Here is a 16196-nt window from a genome sequence, read left to right as displayed (position 1 = left end):
CAGAGTGTGAGAACAGCACAGAAAAGGCTGGGACCACCTGCTGTAGCATCTCCAGCCACTAATGCACTTAGCACCTTCAGGTAATGGTAAAAATGGAAAGTCCACATTAGCCCCTGAAGGGAAAAGGTGCCATGAAGAATCAGGTTTCAGCTGAATAAGTCAGTGCACACGGGGTGACAAAGGGGAAAGATCTTTAAAAGCAAAGATGATGGGAAGGTAGGTAGGTAGGTAGGTAGGTAGGGGTGAAAGCATCAAGCAGCTGCCACTCCTGCAGCTTCCTGAAGGACAAATGTGTGTGTCTGTCTTTTTGTGAGGGACAGAACCTCAGGTAATAATGGTGGAGGCTCTTTTCAATCTCTCCAAATGCATTCAAAGTCCAAGGCCACTTCTGGCTGGTATTTTATTTTCTAATGGAGACAGGCACTCAAGAAGTTGCTATTGCTTTGGGTTGGGTGTCCAGTGAGTAATGAATTAGAAAGAAGGGATTTCTGTAGAGCTGTTTAATTAAAATTAGGGCAATTATTGGGGATTCTTATTTCCTGTAAAATAACCATGTGAAGGGCTTATCCCATTATCTTTGCTCTGGAAGAGCAGTGTCTGTAAGCATTCAGCACAGAATCTCTGTTTAGTGAGATCTCACTATGCCCATCAGAGGGTTCACCCAAGACTGATGAAATGGGAGCACTTAAAACCTTCCTAAGACAGAGTCCTGCCATTGGCTTTTCTAATGTAATATCCCAAATTACTGTTCTCCCATATACTGTGGTATTTGTCATGTCTATTGCCATTGACTTTTGATAAGTAATATTCCTATGGCACTATGATATTATTTCTATAAGATTTTCTGCTTGAGAATAACAAAAATTTGTTTACTGCTTTTTTTACAAGTGTAATTATTAACTTAATGAATTTTATGACTTGTTACACTGTTAACAGGCTTTTTCCTGAAGTATATTTAACCTCTTACAGAATGTGTTCTGGCAGAACTCTGGGGTTCTATTTCACTCTTAATGTATTTTTCTGAAATTTGCTTAGCTGACAAATATCACTTTCTTAGTATCACTTGATGTGGGTGGCCACTTCTGAATTTTCTGATGTGTACAAAGCTTGGTCTCAATCCCTTAGATGACAAGGTTCTCAACAAACATTGTGTCACTTAACCATGGCAGCCAGCGTCCAAAATAAATCATAAAATACATGAGATTTAAAGAAGATTTTAAAACTAAACATTCCTATCACCCTGCTGTCAATTAGGGGATTAATTTGAACTTAATCTCCTTCATTTCAAATTACTGATCATTACCACATGGCCAGTCATAAAGTCTTCTTCATCTTCTTACTCACTGAAATTCCCAGTGCATGGTGCTGTACCAATGGAGTGTCCCCTGGACACATTTAGTACATGATGTCAGTTCTGCTGAAACTGATCACATTGCTGCATTGCAACTCCAAAGAGCCCACAATGAGTCCAAGTTATTCCAGTCTTTTGCAATTTGTCATTCCTAGACATCTGAAGCTACTTGGCTCTACTTATTTCATTATTTGTTTAAAACCACAAAATATTTTAGAATTGAAATGACCCCAGTTTCACCTCTCAAGGCAAAGGCTTAAAAAAGTCTGTGATTTTAAGGTAAACTTACAAAGAGGTAGAAATGCAACATCTGTGTTCACAAATTCTTAACTTGTTTTCCATTTTATTTAACATATGTTCCCTCCACACACCTCCCAGTTTTGAGCAGTGCTGCCTTTTCCTGCAGCTGCAGCAATGAGTTGGTGGCTTTCACACTTCAGTGGTGCCAGGTCATCTGTTTGTCTCAGCTTCACAAAACCTTATGAAGCATCAGTTACTTGTACTTTGTTGGCATCTTATCAACAGGATGCTCATCAATAATGTGGAGGCAGATTTTGCTCAAGTTGTTTGCTCGTGCAGCACTCACTTGACTAGATACCTTAATTTCCAGTTGGTCTTGCAGAACTCATTACTAAACAATATCAGTACACTTTTTCCTTATTGCTCTCCATCTTCCATCCATCTACCTGCACGAGGCATCTATGTCTCCAAAACTGATCAGGAGCTCACCAAGTAAAGCTCAGAGGTGCTTATGAGCTGCAGTGTTGGACCTACTGAAGTAGCTTTAGACGTATTCAAGTGGCAAAAACTATGAGGTGCTCCAGACATGGATTTAGGCACCTAAAGAGTTACATGAGCTCCTGGTGTGTGCAGGGATGTCAGTCTGTGTTTCCCATTTCAGTATTATTAAGCAGTATTGAGTGATATCTACACAAACCCCCGAGCCCTTCCATTTGCCCTTAGTTACAGCTGTCTGACAACTGTGATGATCATTAAAAAGTCAACATTGAGCTTTTAATAAGAGAATACTGTAGCACAGGTGATGCTTGGCCAATTCAAACACAGCAATAGCAGAAAAAAGGGCAACAACAAGAGCAGGGCAAAATAAATCAAGTTCAAGCAACTCTAACTGCAGCCTCAGAGGAGCAGAGCATGCAGCTGGAGTGTTTATCTCCCATGCAGTAGTACAGCATGTTTTCCAAATGTGACCATTGAGGGTTTTAGGCTCTTTTTTGTTGTGAATTATTTTAACTTGGAGAAATGACCTTGGGCAGTAGAAAATGCATATGGGCACCTGAACTGCAGCATGGACACTGCAGTGGCCAAAAGAAAACACTGGCAGAAGTTAACAGGATGTGGGATTCAAAGAAGAGAATTTCACTGTAATGTGCCATTGATAAAAGAGGTCTTTGGAGGATATTTGAGTAGCTCCTCTTCTTTACACACCATGTTACTGTAGGCAGCAACTGGCTCCAAAATGGAACCCACTGGAGCTGATCAGGCAAGGACAAAAATGGACATAAAATTTTGTTTCAAGATTATTTGATTACTAAATCACACAAATGGAATAATCTAATTTCAATAGAGACAAAAATCTACTTAAATGAGGAATCATTTAGAAAAAGATTTGTTGGATCAAATTAAAAGCGAAGAATAGCCAATGCTGAAAATGAATTAAATTATATCATGGAAGCTTAAGGTGATTGATACTGTGTATGGGACAGGAGCTATTTTTCTTTCATTTTTATTATTTATCAAACTGTTTATGGCACCTTTATATTAAAAAAAATCAAACAAAAAAAAACTAGCAACCAAAGTTATTCTCCCTATTTCTCACAATTGAAACTCTCATTGTTTCAATTCCACAGTTTGGTGGGATTGAAAATATTCAAGAGTATCACATACAAAAAACCTGTTAAATGAGGAATAAATATATCTGCAGCAATTCAATACACAGCATTTTCTGTACAGTCTTCACTAGTGCAGAACAAGAGAAGATAAGTCTGATGTGAAAGGTCTCTTGTCAATTGAGATGAGTTAGCTTTTAGCTGCTGCTATTTGCTGAAAGGGAACCATGACTAATGAACAGTCCATGTACTTTCTGGAGTAATCAGCAGCAGTGAGGGGTTAAATACACAGGACAATAGAAATGGGGAACTGAAGCTACATGCCAAGGCTAACTTGTTTTATTTGTATTTCAGTGATTTAAAGACAAAACAAAAATACTATCATTCATAAAATTAATTAATATTACAAGCTATTATTCTGTAGCAATATTGTTTTATAGGTCATAGTTTGTCACAAGATGTGAATTAAATGAATGTAATTAAATAACTGCAGTGTCATAATTAACTCAGTCTGGGCCAAATGCTACCAGTGCATGTGTGTAAATATGGGGTGATTAGGTATAGGTTAAAGTGGTTTAAAATTCAAACCAGTCTTATAAGTGATTATGGTTCTTCTGATTTAGCAGAGAAAAAAAATAATTTACCTTTATTTCATGTTATTTTAAGACCACGATCTCGATCAAGGGACAGTGGTGATGAAAATGAACCAATTCAGGAACGATTCTTCCGGCCTCATTTTCTGCAGGCTCCTGGAGACCTGACTGTTCAAGAAGGAAAACTATGCAGGATGGACTGCAAGGCAAGTGTCATGCAAAGGGTAGCAGCAGCCTTTTGATAACATCAGCTGACTCAAAAACCACATTGGTTTCTTTTCAAGGCAATTTTGCCTATTGGCAGTTTCGGCTCCTGTTAGCAGGGTAATTAATCTCATTGCTTGTGAGTGAGTAAGTGGACAGTAAAAGTTTCCCTCCCGTCCAATGAAAGTGCTTCAGGCAAATCTTAGAGCTCACAGTAAACTGATTTACAGAATTCAGCTACAGAGGGGTGTGGAGGGAAGCAGCACACACTATAAAGACAATGTGTTTCTACATTTTAAGTCTTTTCACTACTTGAGTTTTGAACCCCTGTTAAAAGTTTCAAACAGTATAAACCTGATTTATGACTCTGCTGAGCAGAAATAATTCAGGCTTGGGTGACTCCTGTTTACTTTATGCTGACCTATTTGGGAGAAGCTGTTTGCTCCGAAGCAGTCCCCACAGCAAGTGGCACAGCTTCCAAGAGTGCAAGACTTGTCCACACAGACCCAGCATTAACTAGTGCAGGTGGTGCTGTCACTAGGGCACACCTCAGTGGAATGCAGCTTCAGAGGTCAGTAGTTAGTCAGCTAACATCTTTTTGTCTGCAAGCTTTCCAACAAGAAGTTAATCTAGAAAGGAGTATCTTCTCATTCCACCTGAAGAGCAAACAATAAAAAAGACAAAAGGTGTCACCCTGCCTTTTGTTTTGCAATGTACTATTATTTAGCTTCTAGCCTATCTACACACTGATCTTTTTTCAGTCGCACCCATAAGACATCATGGAATTTAGGGAGTTGGCCAGAAAGTTAAGTAAATGACTACAACTGACTCAATGTGTAAATCAGGACAGAATTAGATCTTGAAATCTTTTGGTACACTTGCAGTAGCAAACCAAACCAAACTTCCTTGAAGAAACAAGTCAAGACTCCTCCAGTGTTTCATGTGGCTAAACCAATTTCCCACTGTTGTCTTTACACTCAAGGTTAGTGGATTACCAACTCCAGACCTAAGCTGGCAGCTCAATGGCAGACCAATTCGCCCTGACAGCAATCACAAAATGCTGGTGCGCGAGAACGGGGTGCACTCCTTGATCATAGAGCCGGTCACAGCCAGAGATGCTGGAATCTACACCTGCATCGCCAGCAACCGAGCTGGTGAGAATTCATTCAGCCTGGAGCTCACTGTTGCAGGTAACATCTTCATGCTAAGCTTGCAGACTGAACACTGCCAGGATAGCGTGAAAAAAGGAAACATGGATGATGTCAAGTGACACGTTGAGGGGTGGAGGAAAGGGAAGAAAAGGAAAAAAGGAAACCTGGCAGTAACAGAAGTACGGGATATTTATAGGCGAGCTATTCATGTTACATTGTGGCATAAGTTGTCTGGCATATAATGCCTTTGCACACAGTTAAGAAAAGGGGGCTGCTGGCCTTGAGGCCACAGCCAGACTATTTCCCTGGGTGTTTCTTTGTAATGACAATCTGTGCACACCCACGTCTACCCCTGGGCAGCCAGTGGGAATGCCTCATGCATTTTACAGCACATCAGACTAATGCCACTGCAGACTTCTGGTACAGCAATTCCTTCTTCAGTTAAAAGTCTGTGCTTTTGTGGAATATGGGGAGCACTTTTTACCAAGCATGGTGCAGCCAGTTTATCTAGTTGTCATGCTCTACATTTCAATTATTTTAAGACAGAATCAGCTTTTTATCACTCACTTTTCCCCCTGTTAAAATAATGATGGGACTGTCTTCTTCAGAGGAACCAGGACTGAACTTCATGGTTAATGAAGACAACGCTTACGTTTCCTGCCACTTAGGTCTTTCATAATTGTTTTTGGCACACTGCTGAAAGAAAGGCTATGTTTTCATAGACAAGTGTCAACATAAGTGCAATCTTTATTTTCACAGCTAAGGAAGTACAAAAAGCACCTGTATTTATAGAGAAGCTTCAAAATACAGGTGTGACTGAGGGATTCCCAGTGCGACTGGAGTGTCGAATCTCGGGGGAGCCATCTCCTCAGATATTTTGGAAGAAAGAGAACGAGTCACTCACATACAACACTGACCGAGTGAGGTGAGACTGGCTTAGAGTAACCTCCCCATGTCTAACTTCAATGATGATTTATCCTGTAAAACAAATAAAAACCTAAGAGGTCACATGAACACTTTGTGTAAAGGGCATCTCATTAATATTAACTAGTGATTGTAATAATTTATGACATTTACTCAAACTTGCAGCCAGCCTGGTGCCTGAACCAGAAATAAAACTTTACTTGTTTTCCATCATTAGATTTACACTAAAGAAAACTACCTTTGCACTCTAAGCAAAAGATGAACTATTTTTACTCTTCCTGAATCAAAACTACAGAAATTTGCTAGTGAAAATCAAGGTTCCAAAGGAACACTCTGTGCTTTTCAGCAGAAACTCTAATTCATAATTCTGCTGTACAGTTAAGCAACTAAGATTCAGTATTTTACATTTTAAGATCTTCCTTGAGTTTCTTTATCCTTTCCACAAAAAGTCTGGGTAAGATCTCATGTTCCTGCTACTCCAGATGTCTTAATCCATAATCGTGAAAGAAAAGTTACTCCATGTGTTTTTTCTTCTTAGTTTTCAGTACAGGATATTAAACTGCCAAATTGTCAAGCATACTCAAGGCTTTATTTTCCAGTTGCTAAGTTCAGAGGAAGTTCTATTTTAATTAAAATTTTAATTAAAGTTAGACTGTAATCAATCTGCAACTAAGATTGGGTCAGTTCATAATGCCATTTTAAAACAGCTTACACTGGTTTGTGATTTAAATAGTAATTCTCTACTATTCTTTTGATTAGCATGCACCAGGATAACTACGGCTACATTTGCCTGCTTATTCAGGGAGCTACAAAGGAGGATGCTGGCTGGTACACTGTTTCAGCTAAGAATGAGGCTGGGATTGTGTCTTGCACTGCCAGGTTGGATGTTTATAGTAAGTGGCTTCAATTTTCATGATCATATTAATCCCCCCAAAAGCAACAGTTCTATAAGTTTTGGGTTGTTCACAGAATGGTTTACATTGGTCTCTCTTTCTTTTGTTTATAGTTTCTCCTCAATAGTAAACATCTACTTCAAGACAACAAATGCTCTGTCAAAGTATATTTCACCATCTTTCAGACACCTAAAGCAAAACAAGCTTGCATGCTTTCTGGTTTTGCTTTGTACATTAAATATAGCTAATTAACAACAGATAACGGCATGATCATATGATTTTTGTGGATCATTATTACTGTTGTTTTGCTGGCACTTCCCTAACCTTTTGTATTCTTTTGTACATTAGTCTGTAATACACCTGTGATAGCTACCAGAAGTGTAGTAGATGTTTTTATGGCTTTCTGCTTAATTACTCAGTTTGTTCCAAAGCAGCCCTGTATTTTCTTTAAGAAGTATCTCTTACCAGTCTTCTCATAGCAAGAATTAACTGGGAGGGGGAAGGGGAGAGACTGATAAAGGATGATTTCTGGGTTGGTGCTGGAAGTAGGAATTGTGAATAGGAGATTTGGCTCAGCATTCTTCAGTATACAAGGGGTGGCAATGGCAACCTGAAAATTTCATTTTACATGCAACAACTCACCCTAGAACAGGCCTGTTACATAATAGGAGTGCACAGAAACAACCTCCTTGCTGTCACCCTTCTCAGTGGCACAAGGAAATAGAAAACAATGCCAAAAATAACTCAGACCGTTGTATTTACTTACCAGATTGGAAGGTGAAACTAGATGCTGAGAAAAAAAAACCAAAAAACAACAATGTGAAGAAATTAAACAAATTTACCTTTGACATAATGGTTTTCTGCTTCTCAGAAATGACTATCTCCTTCACAAAGGGTTGACTGAGCCTCTGGCACACTCGGGTGCACCGCTCAGGAAGGCTAACACTTGTTCTTTCCTTTTCAATCTCAGCTCAGTGGCAACAGCCCGCTCAGCAGACCAAGCCAAAGAAGGTGCGGCCCTCGGCCAGCCGGTACGCTGCTCTCTGTGACCAAGGACTGGACATCAAAGCAGCTTTCCAGCCAGAAGCAAACCCAGTGCACCTGACAATGCAGCCTGGCCTGGTAGAGAGCGATGACCTGTAGATTCAGCTGCCGCTTCCATCCTTTTCTTTCAAAGCAGAAACACTGAAAGCCATTGCCTTGACCAATGATACTCCTATGTCACTTTATGCAAGGGCAGACACCTTCATGTACAAAAGATAAACAACAAACACAGTAACCATATATTCCTTATTCATTATACCAAATTAGAAGAATAGATAGATTATTAATAGAAATGTACACATTGCACAACGAATCACATTCACCGGTTCCTTAACCTATGTTGCTTCATAACCCTTTCCATAGAGGCCAAAATGCATCAGAGAGAAAGATTTTTCACTACATACCTTCTTAAGCAGTAAGTAGATGCTACACAGTCTTAATGGTGCAAGATGTTTTCTTCAAAGGTTATCAACAGTTCTAAAATGGCTACACACATTCTGACAGCTACGATGAACAAGTGCAATACTATAAGAATGAAACAGGAAGGGACAAGGAAAATAAATGTAAGCAAATGCTGTATCTCTGCAAACTGCTTTCTATTCAACCATAAAAAAACAATCTTTCTTTCAATGCTGTTAATATGGACATCAATACCCTAACTTTCAATTCATTTGTGTTTTTCCTTTTTGCCATCTTAGAGGAGGCTTATTTACAAACACATAGCAATGGCAGTCTAAGCAGAAGTAATTTTACTTCTGCAGGCCAGCAAAGAAGAGTTGAGACATAGTAACAATCTACTCCAGATTACACATTGGTAACTAGATAGGAAAAAATGCTGATAGTATAAACCACTGCAGTGAGTTACTGCAAGGGGTGGGAGGGGCTGGGCAAGACGTTGAAACTCTCTGGATTTCCAGACAGCAGTGTGTAACCTTGTGATGCTCCCATTCAAGATTCTGAAATTCTAAAGTGAGCTGAAAATTAGAGAGTGTATGTATGGAATGTTTGACTGTTTAAAGCTTGTGTAATATGTATGAGGATTTTAGAAATGTATAGTAAGTGAAAAATGGATTGAAACTAAAACTACACTACAGATTTAAGTGACAAGTATACACCACAGGTGATAGTTTGCAAATTTGAGGAAGTAGAAAATGAAGATAGGCAAAAAAAATCCAATCTGCTTTTTGTTTTTTCGTCTTAGTATAACATGTCTCTGGTAGATGTTATTTTTTCCTTCTCTTGACTGCAGGCAAATGTCAGCTCTTTTGAGGGGTAGAGTCTGTGCACCATAGGTGAAAAGCCTGAAGGCTACTTACAGAATGCAAGGAAAATCCATCTGGAAGTGGAGCCCCACTTAAGTCACACCTGACTGGGTAGTTTTAAATTAGAAGCAAATGAATTTCAGTTGAATGGGAGGGAGGGAGGAAGAATGGATGGAAAAATTACTAGGCCTGACAAGGAAAATGAGTGTTTGATGGTACGAGCTACGATCCTTTGCTAGGAAAGGAAAACACTGTATTCCTTATATGAAGCACATATATGGTATCTTTCATTATTTATAATAAAAGTGTTGAAATCTTTTATCTCAGTTCATTTATTCAGAAGTCCTGTACTTAGGGGTTTGTTTGTTGTTTTGGGTTTTTTTTTTATTTTGTAATTGTGTACACCATATATTGCATTACTGCTATACGTGTATTGCTTTGTAAGTACACAAAGTTTGTTTTGTTTTTTAGTGACTAATAAACTTTAGCACACAAGGTAGTACTATTCTGGTGCAGGATATGACTAGTAATGGGGATGGTTAATCCAGATTAACGTCAGTCTGTCAGGTGGGAATAATCTGATTTTATTCTAGAAGTATGTCATATCTTTTGCCAAATTTTCCTCAACTGTGACATGCTAATTTACTTTTTTGTTTAGCTTCACTAGCATTATTTTGCCACTTTTTATTTGTATTTATAAAAATGTATTATCATTACTTTGGACTGTTGTGCTGATATAATGTGGGTTTAGCATCAATAAATATTACACAAATAGAAAGTTTGCCTTCTGGTAAAGATTAATAACTTTTTTGGTATAAGCATTCAAGTATAAGATTTGGAAATTTTAAATATTATGAATACAGATTAAATGAGGCCTATATGCAGCATTTAAAAACTACTAGAATTTATCAGAATAGTCTACTTGTGACCTGCAGTCTTGTTTGAACAGAACAGAGGAACATTACTTATAAATTCTGAGAAACTTTTGCCAAATAGAGGAACTGGAAGATACTTTTTTTTAAATAGGCTAGAAAATATGCAGGTCTGTTTTGTATTTTTAATAATTGCAATATGTCGTCACTTACAGCTGATTCTATGCAAAAGACATGTTCTGAGCACTGGTAAATTCATTTAAGAGTAACAAGACAATATCAAAATCGAATTTAAAAAAAAAAGTCAGATTTACTTACAAAATCCTGACTGTTAACTAGTTTCTCCTTTTTTTTTTCAATATGAAGATACGAGGAAAGACGCAACATTATCCATTTTTTCTTTTGGGTTTACATTTCAAGCACTGATCACTACAAACAGGCTTCTGTCAGCAATTAAGTGAGCGCTGACATTAATGGTGATACTGCAACTGAAGTCACTGGAGTTGTGTCTGCTCACAGCAAGTTTGCCTTTGGCTTGGGGACTAAAAAACTGAGACTTGTTGAAGATGAGGTCATCATCACTTTTTGCCTCTGTATGTATGTACAGACACACTTAAGTAGTAAATCACATCTCTAAGCAGCAACATTGTTTTTATGAAAACATTCAGCTGTGCTGTTACTTAGTTACCGGGACTGTTTGGGCTTACAGAGTCAGAGATAGAAGCGTGGCATAAGCAAGTTAACTTCTCAAGCCAAAAAGCAAAAATTCTTGGAAGCATCAAAGTAACTTCCACATAGTCCAAAGATAGATAGCATGACCTGAGAGTGTACTTTTGTCATTTTTTAAGACTATAAAAATGAGCCTTGACTTTTTGCAAGACTTCCAGTTTAGGTATGGGAAGACTTCTAATTATACATGAAGCTGATCGGTCCAAGCATATTCACAGCAATCAGAGACTCAATTCAGCAATGATCAGGATGACAACCGAAACCTCTGTCAAGAATACCAGCAGTGAGGTGCAAAATCCCACATGCATGAAGGTTGTTGCAGCTGCTGGTGTACCTTAGCACACAGTGCCTTTATCCTACAGCTTTAAGGCAACAGCAACCATTAGTAAACAAACACAATTTGCTTCCATCACAGTTAACTGGCAGTTGGGGATCAAAACCAGTCCAGCTTGAAACCCCAGCTTATAAATCATTGTTTCTTTCTCTATCACCACTTTCAAGGTCTATTTTAATTCACTTAGGGTGTATGCTAAGAAATGCCTTGATTTTCCACATCTGGACTGCTACATCCTCACCTCTGCAAGTAGCCCAAACAGATTTCATATGTAAGTACTTCATGAGCTCACATTATCCAACATGCCATGATGCTGAGGGGATGAGCTGCATGCTCTGACTGCGTGACCCAGCTGCCAAACCCACACTGTGCACTACAGAAAAATTCAAGCATAGACTAGAAATGCCTGCTTGGATTATGCATGTTGGCTAATTCACTCCCTCACCATTCAAATGTGCAGGCAAGGGATAGAATTTACTGACATTTATATCACTCTCCTGAACTAAAAGAAACAGCCTTCCCTCTGCACAGATTTTCTGTTTGAACAGAAATATGAGCACGTGAAACACATCAGGCAGATGGAAACACAGTTCCTGCCCCAAGGAACGTACAATGTATTCCAGACAGCACACAGTATTCTTTGACTTGTCTTAAAGCTTGCAACTAACTAACTCAAAATGAGGCCATTTTGCATTCTTTAACAGAAGTAATTAAAACATAAAATTATCTAACACTGCACTGCATCTCTACTAAAAATGTGTTTGGAACATAATGCTCAGTCACATCTAGAGCACAAAAGCCAGACAAGGAGTGGCAGGATCTGCACAGAAATGATTTCAGCAGCCATACAGATGGAGATGAACTCCAACACCACCTAGAAGGAGAAATTTTGTGCTTTATAAAACAACTGCAGTGTAATAGGTAACCCTGGGGATTAGCCAAGTCTTGTAACTGCTATCACTTTCTAGTTCTGCAATAGCATAAATGGTCCAGAAACAGCTGCAGAACAAGAAAGCAGAAAAAAGTAACAGTACATGGCCATTGCACAGAATGATTACAGCACTTACAGGAGCTCCACAAATCTCATCACACCAAATGGATTATATGTTAGGACTTTTCTCCTGTGTGCTTAACAGCACAGTTTCAGGGAAACATATTGTCATCAAGCTTTTTTGGACAACTCTTGGCCCAGACATCATAGAGTATAGAGAACTGAGGCTACAAAACCCAGACTGCCAAACAGGACCTTTCTGGGCTACTGCAAAAGGTGCTGAAAATAAGATAAGACTTGCTATACAACAGGAACCACACCTGTAATCTATTGTGAATTAAGGACCTCTCCCATGTTGCTGTCCTGAAAATTAAGGTGAACTATAAAATTATAGCTGCTCTCTGTTCTATATATGCATTCCAACAACACAGCTACAAGAGCCTGCAAAGAATGGATGCAGTTCCAGTCTGCTGCTGACAGGGACATCTCACCATCAAAAATCATACATGCACACTAAATGACATCTAAACAAAACACAAGAAATTACTATATTCCTTCTTTTCTCTACAGTTGTAGGAAGTCTGTAGTAGAAATTTACCAACTATCTGAAAAGCTAGGATAAAAGGTCATACTGAGAGGATCAGAATTAAAAAGCTCATATAAAGCTCATACTGAGAGGATCACTGCAACTGAGAGCTTTTAACAGGTCATTGGCATCCAAGTGTTGACAGTACAGCCTCTAGCACAGAGCTGGAACAAGCAGTTGAGTGCATTCAGCATTAAAAATACTGAGCTGGGAGATCTGCAAGTCAGAATTCACAAAACATCATACTGCTTCACTAACAAGCTTCAGCAATACCATATAATCATTTTGCACTTACTCTTAAACAAACTGTTCAAAATCATGCAGCAATTTCAAACTCATCAGCACACTACACATGCAAGGGCACCTCAGTACCATCAGCCAGCAGCCTGGGAAATGGTGAGGAACACCCACACAACTCCATTTGTTCAGTGACATCTGCCCCCCACGCTCCCACTGACACTGCCCTAGTCTGTGTGCAATGATACCAAGGAAGCTTTGGTGGCTTTTACTTGGGTGCTGTCCCGCTGCATTTGATACTGACATATTTGAATTGGCAGTTTTTGTTATATACCATGAACAAAACATATCCCAGACCTTACCAGATATGAGCTGTTAACATAAAAAATAAAACCATAAAAATACCAGGCCAGTTGTGATTATAGACATGCTGATCCAAAGGTGTTTGGCAAGGTACAGGTAGCATTTTTATACTAACAGACATATCTACAGCAAAATGAAGCCTTTAGCATATGATCTGAAATTGGACACAATGTGTGTGTGAAAATCAAATACAACTTGGCACTTAGCAGAGTTCTTACTTCGTCAGGCACTAAGTATACCCAATGATTTCTCTCCACAACTACACTTGACCTGTCTTTTCAAACACTGATTAACTGGATCAAGTGGGAGCACCTGGACTTGAGGAGTTAATTTTTCATTTGCTTTACTTAAATGAACTACACTGTTCTTCCAAAAAAATAAGTCACATAATTGCAACAGCCAATATACATTTCCAGGTCATGTAATACAACCTCACACTGTGCAACACATGAAAGTAGGAAAATTTGTCTTACAGCAATAAATAATCATTACAATGTATATTTAACTGTAGGTACTGATATAACAAAGAGATTTTGCAGGCTGGGATTAAGATATCTACTTCCTATCCAAATTTTCACTGATCTCAGTATGAAATCCTTTCCATCTTTAAAAGTCATGCTTTACAACCCCCAGCAGCTCAGGATATATGACCCAGGATTTTACAAAACCAGTAACAGGGATGCCAGCATCAGCACACAGGCAACTCCACTTCCCTAAAACAATACAGGGTTACTCACCGAGTCATCACCAATACAATAATGCCTTAGCATAGACTGCCCTCAGGAGGCCACAGTGAAATCTCTTCATGGGATACAGCCCTAACTCACACAGCATGCACCACCTCAGCCAACACTATATACTTCTGTTACCACAGTCTGCAAAAGCTGCTCACCACCAGAGCTCCTCTTTACAGCTGCAATATTTTAAAAAAATCCCAAACCAAAACCACCTCATGAACATTTTATGTGTCCTGCTACAGAATTTTACTGACAATAATCACAGATGGCTTGGGTTGGAAGGAACCCTAAAGATTATCTAGTTCCAAGTCCCCTGCCATGGGCAGGGACACCTCCCACTAGACCAGGTTGCTCAGAGCCCATCCAGCCCATCCATTGCAACAGATGCCTCAAGAGCAAGAAAAGACTGTTTGTGTTAGCCAGTGAGCTCACTACAGCAATTTCTAAGTTACAAACATATTTCTTGAGAGATAAGCAGAAGTAAGGCTCCAATGTCCTACCTAGGAAAAAAGATGAAGAAGAGTAGTCCATCATCTTCCCAAACATTAGAAGAATGCAGAGAAGACATACAAAACAATTAACATTCTAGGTCTACAATGTGCTTCAACTAAACCCCAGAACATGCAAATCACACTACCTATGAACTTTGAACTGAATCAAACTCAAAGCCAACAGAGGAACAATTTTAGGTTTCCTAACTTGGTAGTGACAAGGCAGGTCACAGAAATGACAGTGTAACCTTCTTTTAGTAAGGATATCCTCTCTGAAGCAGGAACCCAGCTGAGTAAAAACTCAAAGCAATCATTATGGGTGAGTCAGAAAGAGGGTTGCTGTGTAAGAGGACTGCATGCTGAATTAAATGACAGCTGCAAAAGCAGCCACCCTCAAAACCTGCCTTGATGGTCTCTTTAGAAATTCTGTGGTGGTAGTGAAAGGTCATGTACAAACCAGAGAGATGGGGTGGGGCAGGAAAAAAGATGTGGAATAAAACACAGAGTAAGTTAAATACCAGATTTGCACTGCAGCCTTCTTTAAATGCTCCCAAAACTAGGTGGATGAGGCAAAGTCCCAATGCATGCCTGAAAAAACAGTTCTAAGAACAGGACTACAGATTCTTTAGAAACTGCAGAAACATGGAGTAGTGGGAATCCAGAAAATACTCTGTTCTTAAAGAGAAAAAGAGGCAAAAAGATGCTAATATTTAAGAGATTATAGGAGACTTTAAAGCAACATAGCAGGTGAAGAAACGTCAGATGGATAAGAGCACATTCTCTCATTTCCATTAGGAATGGAATCACAGAAACTATATCTAATATGATAGTGCACTGAAGTTTTAAAAATTCAATTGAGTAATCATTTTAAGTCAGTCAAGTGCAGTCTGACTCACAAACACCCATTTGTAGAAAACCCCAAACATTCATATACAGCTTGGCATAAATGCCAGCAGCACAAGATGTAAAGCCCAGATGTTTGCTTTTAATCAAGGACAGTGACAAAACAGACATACCAGAAATATGATGGAAGATCAAAAAGATATTGATACAAAATATATAGAAGAGTCATAAAAATAAATATCAACATATTAAATCATCCAGTCAAACATGGATTGAATTTCCAAACCTAGCAAGGTAAACTCTGTTATTAGATGCTATTGGTACTCCCACCTTTAAGATGGATATGTGTGGCCATAGCTATGACATCTGAGATGTCTAAGGCCAGCAATGTAACTGTGATGACAGACAGCAATCATGAGTATGTTGGATAAATGTCACACTGAAGAGGCCAAGATCACTATTTTAATATATTCTTTTTCATGCAACTGATCAGGGCCACCCAGCTCTGGCTGTGGTCACCCCAATTGTACACAGCCTGAGCCAAAATGCTACCTTCAAATAGTGATTTTTTTTTTTAATGGTGACTTTTATTTCTGCATATATTTCACTTTTATTTCTATTGACTCAGTTTATTAATAAAGACAGAAGTCCACTACCACAGACTTCCATAAAAAATAAGCAACATATAATAAAATATTTAAATTAAGTCAAAAAGACAAGTCAAAATTAAGATGCAGCCCAATA

General features: G+C 38.8%; 1 protein-coding gene across 1 annotated transcript in view; it reads left to right on the top strand.

Annotated features, from left to right (window-relative positions):
* PALLD (palladin, cytoskeletal associated protein) overlaps nt 1-10050 on the top strand; it is a 186710-nt gene extending 176660 nt beyond the window's left edge. The window contains exons 18-22 of the mRNA XM_054290671.1: nt 3865-3997; nt 4978-5185; nt 5906-6071; nt 6830-6963; nt 7934-10050. Coding sequence (XP_054146646.1) covers nt 3865-3997; nt 4978-5185; nt 5906-6071; nt 6830-6963; nt 7934-8106 — 814 coding nt within the window. The 3' untranslated portion in view covers nt 8107-10050. The remainder of the gene's footprint in view (nt 1-3864; nt 3998-4977; nt 5186-5905; nt 6072-6829; nt 6964-7933) is intronic.
* The last annotated feature ends 6146 nt before the right edge of the window (nt 10051-16196 follow it).

The sequence above is a fragment of the Melozone crissalis genome, unplaced genomic scaffold (genome assembly GCF_028551555.1).
Source record: "Melozone crissalis strain CALT ecotype California unplaced genomic scaffold, PUWL_Pcris_2 ptg000006l_1, whole genome shotgun sequence".
Taxonomy (NCBI): domain Eukaryota; kingdom Metazoa; phylum Chordata; class Aves; order Passeriformes; family Passerellidae; genus Melozone; species Melozone crissalis.
The sequence above is the reverse complement of the archived record's forward strand: the minus strand, read 5'-3'. Positions and strand labels throughout refer to the sequence as shown.